Source organism: Bombus vancouverensis, chromosome 17, assembly GCF_051014615.1.
Source record: "Bombus vancouverensis nearcticus chromosome 17, iyBomVanc1_principal, whole genome shotgun sequence".
Lineage (NCBI taxonomy): Eukaryota > Metazoa > Arthropoda > Insecta > Hymenoptera > Apidae > Bombus > Bombus vancouverensis.
The window spans coordinates 3,463,646-3,484,146 of record NC_134927.1 but is presented as its reverse complement, the minus strand read 5'-3'; the positions used below and the strand labels follow the sequence as shown (position 1 = coordinate 3,484,146).

Sequence of the window (20,501 nt, the reverse complement as noted above, 5' to 3'; positions counted from 1 at the left end):
GCAAAAGAACTAAAGAACTACAGAACTTAAGAATTAAGAGCAAAAACTAAGAGCTAAGGGAACTAAGAGCTGAAAAACTAAGGAACTAAAGAATTGAAAGACAAAGGAACTGAGAAATTAAGAGCTAAAGGAATTGAGAACTAATCGCTATGAACAAAGCAATTACTTGTCAAGAATTGGGGAACTGATCGCCAAGAACCAAGGAACTAATCACCAAGAACTGAGGAACTAATCACACAGAACTGAGGATTTAACTACTCGGAACTAAGGAATTACCTCTCTATCTTCTATGTCGCTACGGTTATTTATAATTAGATTTAACGTGGAGGGGTCGTCGTATGACGGGTTATTGCGTGGTGATTGTGAGGCTCGAATTTGGTTTCTATACAAATTGTTAAAGTTTATTTGAATCTCAAATTGAGACGCTCACTCGCGCTATTGGTAGTTTTAGTCTACGTTACGGCGCGTACGCAGCGCGGGACGTGACAATATAATATGTAAATAAAATTGCCCAGGCGTTGCCTATCCGTATTTATTAATTTTCCTGACCTTGTTAACGACGTAAATGCAAATACATAAGCAAGAAAAATAATTGAGATGGGAGTATCTGAATCAAAGAATACAATTTATCTCACATTATGAACATGTAGCATAACAGATTCAAACCTTTTATGAGTGCGAACAGTGTTCGTAACGATCTTTAACTAGCAACAGCTAAGACTGGATGCGGTGCTATCAAGGTCCTCGATAATACGCGTAGCAGTTAGCAGTCATCGAAAAAATTTATATCTTTTTGTTCTTATAATCAACAAAAATAAAAAATCACTGTGGAAACGTAAAAGTGATCATTTGATTGTGCAAGAAAACTTACGATGAAGAAGCTGTATCTGTGCCTTGTATTGGAATTATGCGTGCTGACCATGTCGCAAAGAACTGCCTTGGATACGTCGATTCTCAGTTCCATCTACCGTGGATATCGTAATTGGTTAACGCAATCCTACGGTACGTCTGTTTTAGTTTATTTCGTGTTACGTCTTTATGCAATAATATCACTTTCTTTTGATTTGAGAGATGCTTTTTGGAGGAAGTGAAATATTGTGTATCTTATTTTTCATAGACTAATGTTTTATTGTGAATATATATATTTTCGTGATAAAATGATAAGTTGTCGAAATTTTTTTTCGGTAAAAGTAGACAAAAACTTGCACAAGTTTTGCAAGTGACGAGTTGTTAGGTAAATGTGAAATCAAAAGATGTCCATTTCCATTTGTTCTTAAAATACTGGTCAGTCTTGTTATACGAGTATAAGAGGCAGCAACCTGATTGTGATTTCAGATGGAAATTGGGTTTTGGTTAAGTTAGTGACGGGCTGCGCGGGAAAAGTTGATACCTCGCCACTGAACGCCTTTATTTATAGCACAAATCTTGAAAATATACAGTAGCTCACGAAAGTTGTCACATACTATTAAAACTCTAGACGATTAAAATATGCACGTTAAATTTAAGAGGTGAAAACATACATCTGTATATCTAAAATTAAGAACGAATTCGATAACGTTTGTAAAAGTTCTGAAATCCTTCGTTGTAATTACTTGATCGGAATTATGACATATCGCGTGCAATGTTTCATCACAGATGAAGTATTTTTGTAAATTGTTTTAAAATAACTATTTTGTAGGCACAAGAAATGGCGATCGAATGTCTCAATTACGGAATAAATATAAATTTCAAACGGAAGTTCCAATAGACGTCCCTTTTCCTTGCAATGTAACAGGTACTTAACCAAATTTATGATTATTATTGTCAAATACTTCATGATATCACTTGTAAATATTATATCGTCGTATTTATTCTTTAAAATCATTATTCAATTTAAATCGCAGATTTCTTTTATTTCCAATAATTTTTGCAATTTATCCTAGGGACAATCGGTAAATTTCTGTAGCAGGAAATTACAGTGAAGAACGCTGTTCTTTATAATTTGTAATGGCTACAAGAATGTCAATGTGATTTCGAGTTCATCCATAGTCTTGTCCTATTAATATCATTTTTGAAGATATATAACATTTATAAGCTTCTCACCCCACTGTAGTTTAAGAATAGTAAAATTGATGCTTATCTTTTGAAGTTCACATGTATTCTAATGTGTTTACTTCAATTTGTTTAGCCGGCAGGTCTTCGAAAGTTCCCGAGTCGGTTCACCATTTAAAACCAGGAGACATAGATGTCATTGCTGCAATGGGTGATTCCGTGACAATCGGCGCTGGAGTTACTTCGATTTATACGTTCGAAGTGAACATTGAAAATAGAGGCATAGTGGGTAGTATCGGCGGTCAAGGAACTTGGCGAGAGTACCTGACTCTCCCTAATATTCTTAAAGTATGTTCATTTTTTACATCTGCATTGTTTACGCACACGATTTGTGTTATCGCCATAAATGCGAATACTGAAATCTTTCATAGTCCGATTTTTCTATATGCAGGAATTCAATCCTAAATTAATAGGTTATTCACTTGGAGACGCTATAAGTACTGATCCAGCTGCGCAGTTAAACGTCGCCGAAGCTGGAGCTATGTCTAAAGATATGACTTTCATGGCGACATATCTGGTCAATAAAATAAAAGTTGACCCGAGAGTAGATATAAACAAACATTGGAAGGTTCGTATGTAGACAAAGTAATTATATATTATACATATTTACTACATGACAGGTGGTGTTTTAATATGCACATAATCATTGAAATTAAAAACTGATTAATGGAACATAAATTCACATAAAATCTAAATTATTCACCTTTACCATTTTTATTCAAATATTAAAATAAAAATTAGACAAGGCCTTTATACGTTCATTAATAAGGAATAAAGATCATAATGAAATTATTGGCATTGTAATTCGAGAAGTATTTCATTGCAGTTCTGGTGAACTATTTTCAAAAGTTAATTACATTACCTTTTATTCACTAGAAACACACTTGCAATATAATTCAAAATTACAATTACAATTTAAAAAGATTGGATGCAAGTATGAAATTGCAAGTATAAGATGCAAGTATAATTTCATTTATTGTTTAATCGTTTACGCAATAGTATCTACATTTTTATGTTTTACAGTTGATTTCGTTGATGATTGGAAGTAATGATTTTTGCTCTAATATGTGTGCAACTTCTTCTCCATGGACTATGCTAAATGATCACAAAATAGATTTAATTCATACACTTAGAATATTAAGAGACAATTTACCAAGAACTTTTGTTGCTCTTATACCACCACCTCACTTAAAGGAACTGGTTGCTGCACACAAAGGAAGAGAGTCATTGCGGTGCTATTTGGCATCCATGATTGAATGCTCATGTATGTTTGCTTTACAATTTAGGAATCAAAGACCGGAATATTATAAATTAATTGAGAGGTTTGTATAATTTTCCGAATTTAACTTTTTAAATATTTTGTGCTTGAGGATTAAACACTTACAAGAATTTTGTTATATCATACTTTATATTTAATCTTAGTAATTATAGATAAAAGGGGCTACAATTCCCATTTTAATGAAACTTAAGTATGTTGTGAAACTCAACATTTTTCCTACAGTGGGTAAACTCAATTAGTTTCCGAAATATTTGGAGAAAGCTGCTGCTACTACTATGTTGAATCTGACTTATAAGGCATGGTGTGACCACACATCTACTGTTGTGTGTCTATAAACACATCGCTGCGACCTGCAAATAATCTTTATAACGGGCGAACTGTTTAATATTTATCCTACCTAACTACTATTCTAACTACCTCGAAAACGTAAAAAAACATTTTGAACGCACAAGTCTTACATATCTCAGCGGTTGTCAAAAACTATACAAAGTCGAACCCTATTCTAGAAAAGTATCAATACTGAGCAATCCAGTCGTCGCACCGTGAGGAGGCTGACTGCCATCAGACTTTAACGACGGCCTAATTGAAAGACCGATCTACATTCAATACGGATTGTGCTCTTGAACACGCATTTAGTTTTGCAACCTTCAACAAGTAATTCATGTACACACTTTTGAGCTAAATACGAATTGGCCAACCATTTTTTGCTAGAACGCACAGCTTTTGAAAAACTCAATTTTGAGAAAAAATGTAAGAAAAATTCAAATTCGCAACTTCGCGAATGTTTTGTTTTTTTACATTAGTAGCTGTGTATCGAGATGTGTTTTGGACAAAAAATACTGTGGCTCTCTTGAATAAAATGATATGTACTGTTATGGTATTATAGACATTTAAATATGTGTAGATAATGATTAAAGCGAGAAGAACGCATAGAAAGCGTCATTCTTTTCCTTAGATTTTCCAACTTATTTCAAAAATTAAATGTCTACAACACTATCTAGAATCCAACACTAGCACGCGATAGAACAAACATTTTTGCTAAGGACAGCTTCAATAAAGCCAGAAAATCATGTTTTGTTTTTAATGTAAATGCGAATAAGTTTGACAAAACACGCGGTGACGGCAATGGTACTCAGTGTTGCCGAGTATCTCACCTGTCGCTCAGTATAATGGAACCGCAGAACGCGTGAGGCTATTAGCCGTCGACATTGACTAGCATTGCCTTCGTCCCGTATTTTGTCAAACTTTTTCGCTTTTCCAGGAGTTCATCCGCTATACAGATCGTTTCACACCAGCTATGATGTGTTTATAGAAACAGTGGATAAGCGATCGCACCACTCTGACGCATACGTTGCCATGAACGTGCATGTATAGATAAGATTTAATGTAGTATTAGCAGCAGATTTTTGCAAATATCTCGGAAACCAAAGTCGGGTAATGGTATAATGTTTATAGCATAATGTTGTTTTGAATGATGAGTTTTACATTATAGTTAAATATCATCAAAATCGGAGGCGCAGCAGCTTTTGTGCCCAATTACTTTAATTTTTATTTCATATTTAAGCGTATTCCATTCTCGTTATATGTTGGTGAATAACTTTATTGAAACGAGTTATTAGAGAACGACATAGATTCATCATCTTTGATTTCAATTCACATTAAGATCTTATTGACGACTCGAGCAATGTCGGGCTCGATTTTGGATGAAAAACACTGATAAGTATATTTATAAATTTATATTATGAGCGTCTATTCAGACGACGAGTTCGTATTTCTATAACACATATCTAGTGATGTGTTCGATACGGTATCGATGTTATCGACAGCGATCTAGGAATTTCAATCTGTTATCAATTAATATCAAAGGCAAAGGTATTAGTTATTGTTCAGTTAATCAGGATATTGATTCTTTACTAACCGATACCAACAAGTACTGTACTTGAAACACCACAAACGTATCGATACTCGTCTGATACCGCAGGTAAGTTTCGGTACAGATTCTTGAAGCTAAAATAAGATGAGAATCGAGAACAACAGAATCGCGCTTTGTTATTTTACACGAATGAATATAGATCCGCAGCTTACCTCGTACAAGTCGTAGAGAAAAAGATTGTGGCATTCGAAAACATAAACCATCCTTGTAAGAAAAATCATAGGTTAGACGTTAAATCTGCTTATTCATTAAAATCCATAACAGCAACTCGAAAATCGTCCCATTAAATTTTCGAATAGAGAGGATCAATGTTTCCTCTAGTCCATTGCCACCATAAGTGATTAATATATTCTAGCGCATATAAATAATGTTTATACAAAATGGATACATGCACCGCGATCATCTCGTTCGGGGGTATTCTAAATGTCGTCGCTTCGATAGCTAACATAAACTCAACACTTTCGACATTTCGTGCGCATGCACGGAAGACGTGCGGAAGGTTCGATGGTGGGGTAAATGAGATACGCGCAGGACGTGCCTCCTGAGATTTCGCGGCCCGCGCGAGTTTGCCGATTGATTTTACGCGTAGCAATAAACATGACGAGGTCCTACACATGACAACCTCTAACATTTCATTTCTCTTATCACGAAGATCGGCGAGACCCTTACTCGAATGACGCGTGAACGCAAAGGGGCTATCGACTGATTCCGTGAAAGTGTCGTATCAATATGGTGTAAATACCCCAACTTTCATCCTTCTTTCTCTCCGTAAATGAATCATCGACAATTCTCCTTCAGTGCGAAACAGTTTCAATTCACCTCTAGCATTTACTAAATCAATGGCGTCTATCCTGATTAGGAATGCGGCATTTACCCTAATTATCTTGAAAAAGTGTTGCACCTTTCCATTACCATACCGTGTATCGGAAATCGTTAATTTTGGCAGTGGATTATTCCACATAATTTGTAAAAAACTACGAACTTTTAGTTACTATGATAATCCAAATGATCACGAAGTGTAATTACGAAGCCAAAATGTGAGATGTTTATACTGAAAAAATGCGAAGTCTTGGTAACTAACAAAGGCATTTTACTTCTGTCTCAGCGCGATGCGACATTTCGCACTGCAATCAGCTTATTTTTCTTATTTCACATTTATGCGATATTATTTCCCTAACGCATTTCAAGTACCGTTTGATATATATTTTAATATGCATATGAAGAATAAGCTAGTTTGTTTCATTTTTTTAGGTGGCAAGAGATTGACGAAGAAGTCGCTAATTATCCAGAATTTCATAGAAATGACTTCACCGTAGTAATTTTACCGACTCTGGAAGATGCAAAAATACCTGTTGCCGAGGATGGATTTACCGACCTCTCATATCTTAACGCTGATTGCTTTCATTGGAGTCAAAAACTACATGCACTATGTGAGTTTAACAGATGAAACTATACAATTATTTCATGAGTGTTACGTTGATAATCAGAAATGTTTTGTGTTTCCCAAGATGCGAATAATCTGTGGAACGATTTGTTGCAACCAGTTGGTAACAAGAGTAAGTCTCTCACTTTGTTATTTGAAAAATTTCTGTGTCCTACTTCGGAAAGACCGTTCTTGATGACGTATGAAAATTCACAGAACAATGAAACTTAAGGATGGTTAGAGAAGTTTAGAACAGTTTCTGTAAGTGAAAGATGTATTATAATCTTCGTATTTGTCTATTTAAAAATGACAAAAATTATAATCAGCAAATGTTCAAAAATAACAACCAATGTTGAATTTAATTTTTACTGTGGGATTTCAGTCATTATCATATTGCTCTTGTAATTGAAGTTCTTTGCGAATAAAAGTAATAATGAAAATTGATAATACGTTGACCAATGGAACATTTTCCCAGTCCTCGTCGGACGTTCAAATTCCACGTAAAATTCAGCTTTTTCGAAGATGTTTCGCTTTTTCTATCTTTTCGCTTTAGTTAACTAGTTGCTTATTTCCCCTTTCGCTTTTGTTTAAAGTATATACGTGTCGGAGATGAAAGGAAAGCCGAAGCCCTTCCTTGGAGATTTTGGGAACATCCTCTAGTACCTTAGCCTAGATTTTATTATAGTTGTAATTGTTTAAGATTTGTAATAAGCGAGATTGGGTTCGAGGTGACAATCGGTCGCTGAACGTAGCCACGGTCACGGGATGGATGTTTTATCTAACGGAGGTCTGGAGTGGTTGTATGTGTTTTCCGAGAAGTGTGGTTGTGGCGGCATGCGGCCTCGAGAGCGGGCCGAGCCACGTGTGATGTTGCCTCGGAGGTGCCGATGCAATGGGACATACATTGTATTTAGTAACCAAAACTCCAGGCAGAAACTGCCTAGCAACGGCGTTTGGAACCTTCTCGATGCTTCCAACGAGTGTGCCTAGCAACGGCGTTTGGAACCTTCTCGATGCTTCCAAACGGGGATAGAAAACAAAATGCAATCGTACAGGGAGAAAAATCTCCACGAGGCCGGCATTCTTGCGATTGCCTTGGAGAGTGATACATCGAGCGTTTTCGAGGATCGCATTTGCGTCTAAGTTAGTTTCGCTTAGTAAGGAGTTATCCCGGTGACCGTGGATTCGTTTGAACTCAAACATTGCTAATAGTATTATTTAATTTAATTATTCGTAGATCGTATTATTCATTAGGCTTAGTGTTTGTTAGACTTATTATTAGTTGTACTTATTATTTGTTAAGCTTAGTGATAGACCTGTATATACGTGTAAATAAAATCTCGGCTTTGTGAAACGATGGCTAGTCCACATGAAGAGTCATCGCGCGCCCAAAATTCGAATCCTGATCCGACATACGTATATAGCATATCTTTGATATGTTTTGAACGTGAGTCGCGCATGAATCCCGAAATGAAAGATGGAAGGAGATCTCCAGGAAAGAAAAAGAATCTACTTTTCATATTCACATAATCGTCATTAAATCATAATTTGTATTTTACAATTTGTCCAGCTGGACAATCGGTAAATTTTTCTAGCTAGTGTAACATGACCGAATGTCAGATATTACCGAGATTTGGATGGGTGATCGCCTGGGAATTCCATGTGGCGTTGGCGTTCGGGTTTTCGAGCTGGCGGCTCAACGCCTCGGGGCCGCCAAGCAGTCTGGTAGGGGAACCGGTCACGGTTGCTCCGGCGAGGAGGCGCAATGTGATATGGCCACATACCGCTCCATCAGTGGCTGTATTAGGCGTTGGCGGGGGGGGGGGGCGTTGTGTCGCTCGCACTGGTTCCCGGGCCTCTCACGCTCGCAGCCGGGATGGTCATCGTGGAGGTTTTAGTCGGTTAGAGTCCGACACTACCACGCCGCTTTCCCCAGAAGCGGCCTGGCGTCCGTGCGAATTTCCTCCGCGTAAATATATATATATGTCGGAGATGAAAGGACATCGAAGCCTCCCCTTTGGATCTTTGGGATAATCCCCTAACACCGTAATCTAGATTCTATCATAGGCATAATGAAACAATTGTCTTCTTTCAATCCGATTGTATTTGTTCAAGATTTGTGATAATGAGCTTGGGCTCGAGGCGACAGCCAGTCGCCGAACGTAGCCGCCGTCACGGGATGAACGCTTTGTCTAACAAAGGTACGGAGCAATTCTATAGCTCTCCTTAAAAGAAATATTTGTAGCGGCACGCGACAGTGAACATTCCAACGGTTTCTGTCCCGTGGCTCGCCACACGCAGATCCTATTCTTCGAGTATGAAGGTTACCAGATACCGACGCGTATCCACAGTACATGATCAGCTAGCCCGAGAGCCGTTATAAATATTAAGATTTAGTTATCTAAAGTCTCTCAAACAGACAAACAATCTTTGTCCCAACTACTGGAAGATAGGGCAGATCTATTTTTCAACGAACGACGCTTCCCGCTAGCAACCTTCCCTAGCATCTTTTTCTAACCACCGATATGGAGATTGACCAATTAGCAGGAACGTCAATTTCCCCCACTTTCTGAACGAAGGCTATCTTCGATGAATCCGATGATCTCGTGTCCTTAGACACACCCTACCATAGTTTTCCTCTGTGGCATCATCGGGACGGAAAGTCATTCTCTCTTACGATCTCATGGACGAAAAAAGTGACGCCTTACGATCAATGAATATTACACGTTTTATTAACAAAGAGTCCGACTTAAATTTTGTGAGCACGTACATCTATCATCACGTTGACCGCGGATTCGTTATCGAACCTAAGGCCATTGTCACTAGTGTCGCGAGCGCCTAATCGCCGTGGTTGATTGTCAAGTCTGTGGTATCTATACTTGTGTTAATAAACCGTACATTTGTTATACAATAACGATGGCTAATTCCAATGGAGATTCATTAAACACATACAACCCTATCCACAACGTCACCCCGACATATATAGCTCTGTCTTTTTACAAACAAACTGTGGTATGAGAATGATACACACAACACGTATTGTACGCACTACACACACTAGTCTAACGGAGACTAACGCGGAAAAAACACTTTTATCTCAGATAAAACGAAGCAACTAAAACTAAAAAAAATTCTGAGGTGGAATGGTGTAATAGGTACTGAAGTAGATTAGGTGATATTTAACCAATAATGTTTATTAAACAGATAACAACAACTGACAATTTGCAATTAACATCGGCTGATTCTTAACGTCGATAAACGATAGCGTCGTTCGGTTGATTTCTCGATAAAAGCGTGCCCGTTTCTTTCGTCTTTCGCGTCTCGCGGCTCGTGGTCGAATGTGCTTATTTTTCCGACAGAACTGATTCTTTTTCCGTTGCCCATCGATATCCCCACTGGCGTGCGTTCGTTATAAGTGCCCTCGTGGCTGGCGCCTGTATGCCCTTCAGAGAAATTCGGCTGAAGAAGCGTGAAGATATCGATGACAGATTGAGTGCATCGTGTCGCGTTTTGACGGCGTAGCGTAGCGCTTTGTATCGCGGAGCTGTTGGAAAGTTCCATAGTCCTTGTCGCCACAATTCTATTGGCTCACGGGCCGACGCTCCAAACTAAACATACAGAATAAAATTACCCTCTACAAGACCGTAATAAAACCTGTCTGGACCTACGGAATCCAACTATGGGGAACAGCAAGTAACTCCAACATTGAAATACACCAACGCTTCCAATCGAAAACGCTAAGATCCTTAATAGACGCACCTTGGTATGTTACCAACGAAACCATCCATCGCGACCTCAAGATACCCACAGTCAAAGAGGAAATAGCAAAATATAGCGACAGATATAGCAAAAGAGTCAACAAACACCGAAACCCCCTAATCACTGGACTACCTGATATGACGGACCAGATTCGCAGGCTGAAGAGGCACTATCCGCTAGACCTAAACGCTAGATTCATTTAGTTATCCAAATTAAAAACATTCACTTACTTATAATACTTATAAATTATACTTATCTATAATAAGTATTAACTTATTATAAATAAACAGCCATGTCACTGCGCCACGCCAGAAAAATTACTGAAAATTCTCAACGCGAGAATTGATTGTAATTTCAACAAATAAATAAAAAAAAAAAAACTACACACACTACACACCCGAATCACTCGCGTTGGAACTAAATAAAACATTTTTTAAATAACAAAGAATACAATAATAAAGGAAAGAAGTTCAAGGAACTAAAAATAAAGAAGCCTAAAAATACGTACAGCGAAATAACTTAAATCTATACTACAATTACGATTAACTTCAATTTTACGTTTATACAGTCCTCTTAACCCCTTCCCGTACTTTAGCGACTCAGACTCGCGATGAAGATTTTGGCCCAAACATGAATATCGCGAGTCTGACTAGATACTTGGGTCAAACGTAAACATAACAAGCCGAGCTCGCGCATTGTTTTTTGCCCGTTACGATCGTGACAGAGTGTTAGTTCCTGTTTACGAGCATCAGTCTGGTCTGTTTCGTCGAGCTAAATGGCACGGGAAGGGGTTAACGTCTCTCTTCGACGATGTCGAAATGAATTTGCCCTTCCAAAACTGTTCTATCCTCTTTCTAAAAGAAAGAGGTTGGACTCTGCCCAAATTTCTAAAGTCACTAAAACATGTTACATAACAAGGTAATAGTGAGAGTTCTTGCAGAAAGAAAAATGTACAATATTCTTGGCCAACCCGTTTACTTCTTTTGTATGATTTTTTCGAAATTGGTCAGGAATAGACACGTTAACTCAGGTGTTTCTTTGGGTATGTCTATTGAAAAAACGTATAGGCTGCTCACCAGATGTGTTTAAAAATGGTTAGAACTGCCTTCCAAGGATAGTATCATCTCGGCAACAAAAGCGAAAATTTTAAAAGAGCTATTTAATGCGATACATATAATTTTTCAATTGACATTTATTATTACCCGTTACTGCATAAAACGATACCTTAATTAATTCTTCGAGTATAAGTTTAAATCATTTTTTTGCAGTTTTTTCCGTGTTTCCTGATTTCTTATTTCATGTGCATGTGTGTGGATATTGTAATATTTAGTGATCAGTAGTTTGTATGGAAATCGTTTCTGATTTATGCAAAACAGCGTACGGCTACGTTCAGTAGTAGCTCAAGAATACTTAATTCATATGTAGTTTTTTCTGTGAACATTGCTATTTTCATTACGATTTTCTTGTCAGCAGTGTGCACACTCGAGGTACGTGTGCGATTTCCCAACGTGTGTGAATTTTCTACAAATATTGTCTATATGTGTTTTTGTTTATTAATTATTTATCGAGACAAAGAATTAAAGGAGACACTAATCCTCTCTATTCGAAAATAAAGCGGTTTACGATATGCTGCTATGGATTTTAATGAGTAAGCATAATCGATGATTTTTCTTAAAAAAACTTTACGCAGGATGGTCTACGTCTCCGAATGTCATAGTTTGTAGTACAAAATAAACTGCTGCCCATCTATCCTTCGATTTAATGATCATCGTGTACCCCGCTGCTTGAGCTGACCTACTTTCGTTCGTGTAAGGAGATTTACTCGCGCACAGTGATATTTCGGCCGATTTTTAATTGTCGATAATTCAAAAATAAATCCGAAAACGCAATTTTTTTCTTTTTGATTTCCGTCTTATTTTACCTTCAAGAATCAGCCTTTATGTTGTTTTACATTGAACATCCTGTATATACTATAAACAAAAGATGGTCGGGCAACAAATAACAGCGCGTACGCTGTCGCGGATGCACAATTGTATATAATTATATACATTATACATTGGTAGAATTCATTGGACTGACATCGATAATTTTTTCCGAATATCTCAGAAACTATAGCCGTCTAACAGTTACATGTACAGGAAATGGTTGTGTAATATCGTAGAATAGCTTTGATTGGAGATCGGCTGAAATTAGAAAACACCGTGTACGTCGTTTTTTTGTGGTTTGTTTACATCCAAGAGCGCCTAGTAACAGTGACGCGAGAAAAGATAAGCAGCGTCAAAACAGAAGTACGGTTTCATATTCCAAGAAGTGGCAATCGAGAGGCCAGAGTATGTGAGCCGAAAAGTGTGTGTGTGTGTGTGAGAGAGGACGAGAACAAGAGCGAGCACGACCGAGCAGGAATGCATTGGCGAGGGTCAGAGTTGATCGAGACGTCGAAGCATAGAGTCGGTAGAATTGAGTTGCGAGTGTTGTCGAGTGTTAGAGTTGCTAGTGAGAGAGAGTTACCAAATAGTTGTCAAGTTATTTGATGTAAATACGAGCGTTGCATTTAGTTTTCCTGTTAATCAAACATCGTTTCTCTGTCTAACTAATATCTGTATTTTCAATCCATTATTAACAAATTATAATTGATCGGACAAAATTACACCTTTAATATATTCCGATATTACAGTTGTTTAGAGTCGTATTCCCGATAATGTGTTCAAAAGTCATCGAAATCATAGAGGATGTAGCTATTCTACAGTTCCACGTTATTCGTTTCAGGAAAAGGCGGAAGAATTTCTCGAAATGCTATTTCACGGATATGAAAATGATTTTTTAAATCATTTTGTCACGACGTATGTATAATAAGAAAAGTAATTTAAGAGGACGGGACAATGACAGTGATTTTGAATAAAATAACATATTGTTGACGTTAGAGCGAGCGTGTATCTGTAATTAGGTTTGTGATTATTAAATAAGAATGGGACTATGCTTCATTTTCAGACCACCGCGACGTAAGGTGGCTGATTATGCGCAAGTAGAAACTAACGTCGAGTGAATGCATTGATTATTTGCAATATGATTCGTGAGTATGTCGACGCTTTTTCCTGTTATTTTTTTCTGTTATTCGTACGACATAATAGAGTGATTAAATAAAATACCGCTTCTGCCCGCCTTTCGCCCTCTTGCTGCTCGCTTTCCATCAGCTTAACATTTTCCACGCTCTACCAGAGCATTCAATGCTGCGCTCGCTCAGATTTTATCATTCATAAAATTTATTAAAAAATTGCGAAACAGAGCAACACATCCCGTAATATTTAATACATATTTATGTTGTACAGGGTGTACAGAGAGTAAAGTGTAAAGAGAATCTATCGTATAGTAATTTTACACTTTCGGATCGGTGAAGATTTGTAAAAAATAATTTGTTCAAAAACGATCTTGACCATGAAATTCGAGGTCTAACATTTTTATTGCTATGTACTCCGTTCGTCACGAGGAACAAGAGTCTCAAAAGAATCATGGGTCGCAAATGACCCCTTGTCTGAGGAACAAATGTTAAAGTGCATATTGACATTTACTTTTATTAAGAAAAATATCCTACTATCGATGAAGCAGCAGAAAATTGTAGGTATATCAGAATACAGGGATAACGGAAGACTTTTACATGTAGAGAAAAGGTTAATCAACGCTACGATTTACAGTGACTACGTGAATTTGGTGAGCAAGAACTTAATATTACGACGTTTAAATCCGTATCAGAGGTAAATCGGCTGTGCATTCCTAAAGAAGAAGAGATTAATTGTCGCCTTTGCCCATGCATATTTGCCAATGTGTTTATATATAGTACGTTGTTCAATCAATCGGCGAATATAAGACAAAACTTGCAATTTTATCAAATTTGTCGTGTTCAAGCACTTCAAACAGCTATGTCACTCGGCGAAATTTTTATTGGATACTACGTAGGTTGCAACTACGCTTTTGGACTATATGATCAATGCAGTAACACCTCAATCAACAAATGCCAGCTTTTGGACTCGCGAAAAACCACATGCAATAATTCGAAAGATTTATTCAAAAATGGAATTATGTGCCAGCAGTAATGACATGCGCATTATATTTGCGATTTTTATGTTTACGACTTCGTAGAAAATTTAAAGCAGTACAAAGTTAAAGCAAATGCGTAAACTCTATCTATTTCTTACACCATTGTTCACGATTCATGTCATAGTCGACCAGTTCGTCAAGTTTTGAATGAAACGCTTGTATTATTGCGAACAGAATGCAGACCCGCTCCTCATGGAGCTTCCCGTTCTCCATATTCGACACCACTGGACTTTGCTCACAATAAAATAAAAACTGCATGTAATTTATGAAATATAAAAAAATCATAATGCTTGTTAGTTTCAATAAATTCTCGAACAATAGCAATAATGGTTACTACTATCGTAGATTTATGTGTTAATGTCGGCCGTCGTAATAAAAGAAAATAAAATTGCAGAATATAAATAGATTAACTAATGAGGAAACCATATATATATGTCGGATCACGATTCGAATTTTGGGCGCGCGACGACTCTTCATGTGGACTAGCCATCGTTTCACAAAGCCGAGATTTTATTTACACGTATATACAGGTCTATCACTAAGCTTAACAAATAATAAGTACAACTAATAATAAGTCTAACAAACACTAAGCCTAATGAATAATACGATCTACGAATAATTAAATTAAATAATACTATTAGCAATGTTTGAGTTCAAACGAATCCACGGTCACCGGGATAACTCCTTACTAAGCGAAACTAACTTAGACGCAAATGCGATCGTCGAAAATGCTCGATGTATCACTCTCCAAGGCAATCGCAAGAATGCCAGCCTCGTGGAGATTTTTCTCCCTGTACGATTGCATTTTGTTTTCTATACCCGTTTGGAAGCATCGAGAAGGTTCCAAACGCCGTTGCTAGGCACACTCGTTGGAAGCATCGAGAAAGTTCCAAACGCCGTTGCTAGGCAGTTTCTGCCTGGAGTTTTGATTACTAATACAATGTATGTCCCATTGCATCGGCACCTCCGAGGCAACATCACACGTGGCTAGGCCCGCTCTCGAGGCCGCATGCCGCCACAACCACATTTCTCGGAAAACACATACAACCACTCCAGACCTCCGTTAGATAAAACATCCATCCCGTGACCGTGGCTATGTTCAGCGACCGATTGTCACCTCGAACCCAATCTCGCTTATTTACATTATTACAAATCTTAAGCAATTACAACTATAATAAAATCTAGGCTAAGGTACTAGAGGATGTTCCCAAAATTTCCAAGGAAAGGCTTCGGCTTTCCTTTCATCTCCGACATATATGTACAATACATGGTAGCATTCGTGACAAAAAGTGCAAGTTTTGTTTGTCATATGCATTGATGGCATAATTTTTCAAACAGTCATGACATGTAATTTCTTCAAACAATTTTGAAATTTCTTATTAACTGTAGTACTTTTCCTATATGTTAACATTTTTATTAACAAATTTTTGTCTATTTTTAATTGTTTCGTGGTAGCCTTTTTGGGCTAGAACTTTATAAACTTCATAAACTTGATTTACCGCAACTAAAAAAAAATGCGTGTTTAATTATTTCGCGCTGTTCTTCAAGTCTCGAGTTTTATTAAAATCAGTCTTCCCACTCCCGATCTTTTTCTGCTAGTAAAGTTTCCTTTTGATTCCATTATATTTTGCAAATATCGTGACATTGAATTTATTAAATTGATGAGTACACCACTAGAAATATTTTTCCATTTTTTAAAGGAAACCTGTAAATAATTATACTATATTATATTATGATATATACATTGTATCCTATGAAGCGCTAACTGTACGAATATATGTATATTACACATATATTTTTATCATTAGCTAGATTCTTATTAATATTTTCAGAACAGGAATATGTAACAGGAATTTTTTCTTAAATTACTTTGGAGACTTGTAAGAATATATAAACATTATTCATTTGCAAAAAATTTCTTACTAAACGATATTCTACCATAATTTTAATTTTTCTTACAGTTAGTTACTGTATGAATATCTTTTACACTGACTGTGTGTTATTTCTTTTCAATACCACCACAATAGATCGTTCGTATGAGATGCAATTAGCAATTCAAACATTTTCACCTTCATCTTAATCAGTAAAAACTTATACGTAATGAAAATATCATTAAAATGTAAGCGTAGAAGCAATCTATGTTAACAAGTCAACTGCTGTCAATTTTTCATGCTTTTAGATGATTCAAAGGTGTTTCTACTTTGGTTTTGGAAGTAAAAATGTTAATCGTATCATTAATGCAAGACATTATTCCGTTTCAGTAAGAGGGTGATGTTATTAAAAGTATGTGTATCTTGACGTGTTTCACGCCGAAATTCATTAAAGCCCTGTGACACACGTGTCGATATCTACTATCGTGAAGCCGCATTGTTGTTCGATCTTCGGTAAAGAACACAGAGTGGAAATAGCAACAAGTAACATGCGATCGCAGATTCCTTGACATTGTATATTTAATTGTATCTTCTATTAATTGTCAATTATCATTATCAATACGATATATATCAAAAATATCATCGGATCATTAATTACTACAATAATTTAAATGAAGTTACTGAATTCTCGAACATTTATTTTCTTTCCCGTTAAATTAAATTTCCCGTTGATTATATCTGCACCACAACTTGTTACATTTTTAATCACGCAACAAATTTCATTTGTGGTAGTAGGCTGATTTTAATAGATGATAATCCTTCTTCTGCTATTACGATAGGCGATACCGTCGCAGGTGTATGACAATTGTTTGTTATATTTTCGTCGCAATCATCACTTGTCGACATCAAGAGTATTGGCCACCGCCCTTCCTTCAGATTAATACCTTCCACAGAATTTACAGGGATGAAAAATAAACAAACAGATATTACAGGAAAGTAGACACAAAAGAAAACAGATAACAACCGATGAAGAGAAACACAAGGCAGCTAATTGTTCTACAATACACTGGGTGGATACCGGCTATAAAGACATGCGCGCGGTTCAGTGTCCGGGTGCAGAGCCTATTTAAAAATAACTTATGCTAATTAAAATGCCGAATGCATGCGATTAAAAATATATTAAGCTGGGTTTACGTCACGCGCACTAAAGATAGTACTTGTTTCACCGTTTCGCGAATTCTAAAATACTCAGAACAATAGCAAACGCGCCATGGTACGTTAGAAACGAGGACATTCGGAAAGACCTGGGAATACCAACGGTCAAAGAGGAGATTAACAGAAATGCAAGAAGGTACAGAGAAAGAATGGCAACGCACCCCAACCGGCTGCAGCGGAAACGATCGGCGCAACAAACATAAAAAGAAGACTAAAAAGGAAACACCCAACAGATCTCACAAAGGACGTAACCTAGCATACAAACACTCACCACACTAAAGAAATAAATCCCGGGATGAAAGAAATAAATCGTGGGATGGTATCCCACTGAGGGTAGCCATCCACATGTTATATTATTATACCACTAAGCTATAATATTTTACCAAATGTCCTACTGGACAAATTGTAAAATGTAAATAAATAAATTAAAAAAAAAAGCCGTTTCGTGAAGTGACGCGTTCGCGGTAAAACGCGCGAACGAGAGACGTAAATTCTCATTACAATACGATAATCGACGCCACAAGTTAGTCGATTCCCTATTTCGGTTATGATAATAAGGCTGGTTGGATGATTATAACACTGAGTTATTTATTTCCAACAACTTTAAAGACTTCAGTTTTTGCGCATGGCGCGTGTAGAGTTTTCTCAGCGCAGTGTTAATAGCAAGTGAGATCTGTTCAGATCTCAGAGTTACTAGCAAGTGCCATTCGGAAACGGCGATGTCGGGGAGGAAAACTATTGATGGGTGTGTCTAGAACACGAAACAAGCGGATTCGTTGACAGCAATTTTCGTTAAGAAAGTGAGGGCAACGGACATGGCTGCTAATTGGATGAGGAAACAACTGGTGGGTAAGGATGGGCGCTGGCCGCTGCCTACCAAAGGTACTCACGAGTTGCATTATACACGAGAAGAATTCGCTGTTCCGCGTTTTCCCAGAATAAACAACTCTAAGGAACGTTTCGATTTGAAAGATTCTTGAGGGATTTAAGGGACTTGATTGTAAAAAATGCTAAAATTTATAACGGTTCTCAGGATTATTGCAAGTCCGAATAAGGATGTTAGACATCTGGTGATCATCTTGACCGATGGATGGCGTGGTGTTTATGTGGAGGGTCACGGGACGTAACAGTATATAACTGTAGATTCGCAAGTATGCAGCGACTTTGCGATTGTAAGTGCGCGAGCCGACACTGTCTCACCAAATTTATGTCTATTACAATATATGTAATTTTGTGCGTTACTCTGCATCGACTACGCAGTAGTGATGCACTTATGTGTTTGTATGTGCGTGCGCAGCGTCTCGTAGAACAAAAGAATGTCACTGTTTCGTATACATGCTATAAAAGTGAGACTAGAAGAGTGCTGAAACACGTGTAATGGGTATCTATGAACATCTTGTAAATCACACAGTAAATAAATACAAAACTATTTTATTATCATCCCTACATGTAATTAAAATGTTACTGCATATTTATTTCGGCGATTACGATCCACAATTCTCAACAATACTGCTGCCCGCTCTTCATCTCATTGAAAAATCTAGATTTTTGAAGATACAGCGGTTGAAACCATCTCAGTGTTCGAATTTGAAAATGCCAATGGCGGCTTCGATATGGAAAATAATTACCGATCGTCGTTGATTGCCTTGACAATTCGGGTTCGGATTACTGCTAAGCCTTTGGACGATCGAACACTGAGAAAACCAGCGGGGAGACACAACTAGAATCATCGATACTTTGGGAACATTGATTGACTACTGATGATATGAAAACGAACGCGATGCGACAGCTTACGATTATTTGAGCAAAAACAATTATTGCCTCGAATTTTACAATCTTTTTCTTATATTTCTATAATTTTTTATATTTTATTTTATAATTTTTATAATTGTCGTATAATTTTACAACTAGAAGAATTAAATATGATATTGGCAATAGCACACATTTTTTTCATAGCTGTATCTGCAAACACACTGAATAGTACTTTTTCACTGTCCCAAAAATCTTTTGACGAACTCTGACTAAGCTAACCAGCTGGTTGCATACGGTTGAAGCACCCTCTAGCGCGCTGCTTTCACAAAATTCTGCGTGCTTTCTTGTAAAATAGTTACAAATTATATGTAGAAACTGCTCAACACTTATCGGAAAAGATTCGCACACATGATATACAATTAAACGCATGCAGTGGCAAATACATGGGAAGACAGCGCCTTTCGTATTATATCGCAATAAGTGAAAATTAATTAATTAAAATCCTGTCTCTCTAGTTTGTGTTATCCACGTAAATGCTAGCTACGTACCTGTATAAATTTTCTGATGTACTATTCTTAACCTGAATCAGATCTGATAATTGTTTTTGTATTTGCTTTCGTGTAAATACATACCTTAATAAAATATATAAATTTTTAGTTTCTGATACATTTGTGCTTTCGTCAATTAGACGAAGAACTTAAGGACGAAGGAATCGTTTTTAACGATTTTTATTACAGTAGAAACGTTCCATCTTGTTAAAGTCATATGTTTGACACACTATACCGGTATGTAATAATGGCATTTGTGTCATTTCAATATAATGGTCGAACAAAGTGAAGCTCCTACTGTGTTCCTCAATATATAAACAAAACGCCAATTTTGGCTTCTTAATATTTTTATGAAAAATCCAGATTGATTGGATTGTGTAAGCTAGTTACACGCGTGTCCTTTCTAGATGTTAAAGCATAGCCATTTGACTCTACTACTTCTTTCATTTTATTAATATAATTTGTCTTCTAGATAACCTATTATTTTCTACTAGTACACGAAGTACTCTCGTCTGGCGGTAGAAAACTGAAAAATAGT

At 37.0% G+C, this 20,501-nt stretch overlaps 1 protein-coding gene and 1 long non-coding RNA gene across 5 annotated transcripts; both read left to right on the top strand.

The window, feature by feature from the left end:
• Window positions 1-715: 715 nt before the first annotated feature.
• LOC143303885 (phospholipase B1, membrane-associated-like) lies at window positions 716-7,118 on the top strand. 3 transcript variants are annotated; one of them, XM_076625987.1, is made up of 8 exons: window positions 716-1,002; window positions 1,679-1,774; window positions 2,168-2,379; window positions 2,483-2,659; window positions 3,115-3,413; window positions 6,555-6,733; window positions 6,812-6,859; window positions 6,943-6,965. In XM_076625987.1, exons 1-8 carry the CDS (start codon window positions 873-875, stop codon window positions 6,948-6,950), a joined length of 1,149 nt encoding a protein of 382 aa, XP_076482102.1. In that variant the 5' UTR covers window positions 716-872; the 3' UTR covers window positions 6,951-6,965. The 3 variants fall into 3 exon arrangements, with proteins under 3 accessions (XP_076482102.1, XP_076482101.1, XP_076482103.1); XM_076625986.1 differs by having other exon boundaries at window positions 6,812-7,118; XM_076625988.1 differs by lacking the exon at window positions 6,943-6,965 and having other exon boundaries at window positions 717-1,002; window positions 6,791-6,924.
• Window positions 7,119-12,901: 5,783 nt separating this feature from the next.
• Window positions 12,902-18,140, top strand: LOC143303880 (uncharacterized). 2 transcript variants are annotated; one of them, XR_013060560.1, is made up of 4 exons: window positions 12,902-13,017; window positions 13,252-13,555; window positions 13,812-14,097; window positions 14,175-18,140. It is a non-coding gene; the product is annotated as an uncharacterized LOC143303880 (long non-coding RNA). The 2 variants fall into 2 exon arrangements; XR_013060559.1 differs by having other exon boundaries at window positions 13,812-18,140.
• Window positions 18,141-20,501: the final 2,361 nt, after the last annotated feature.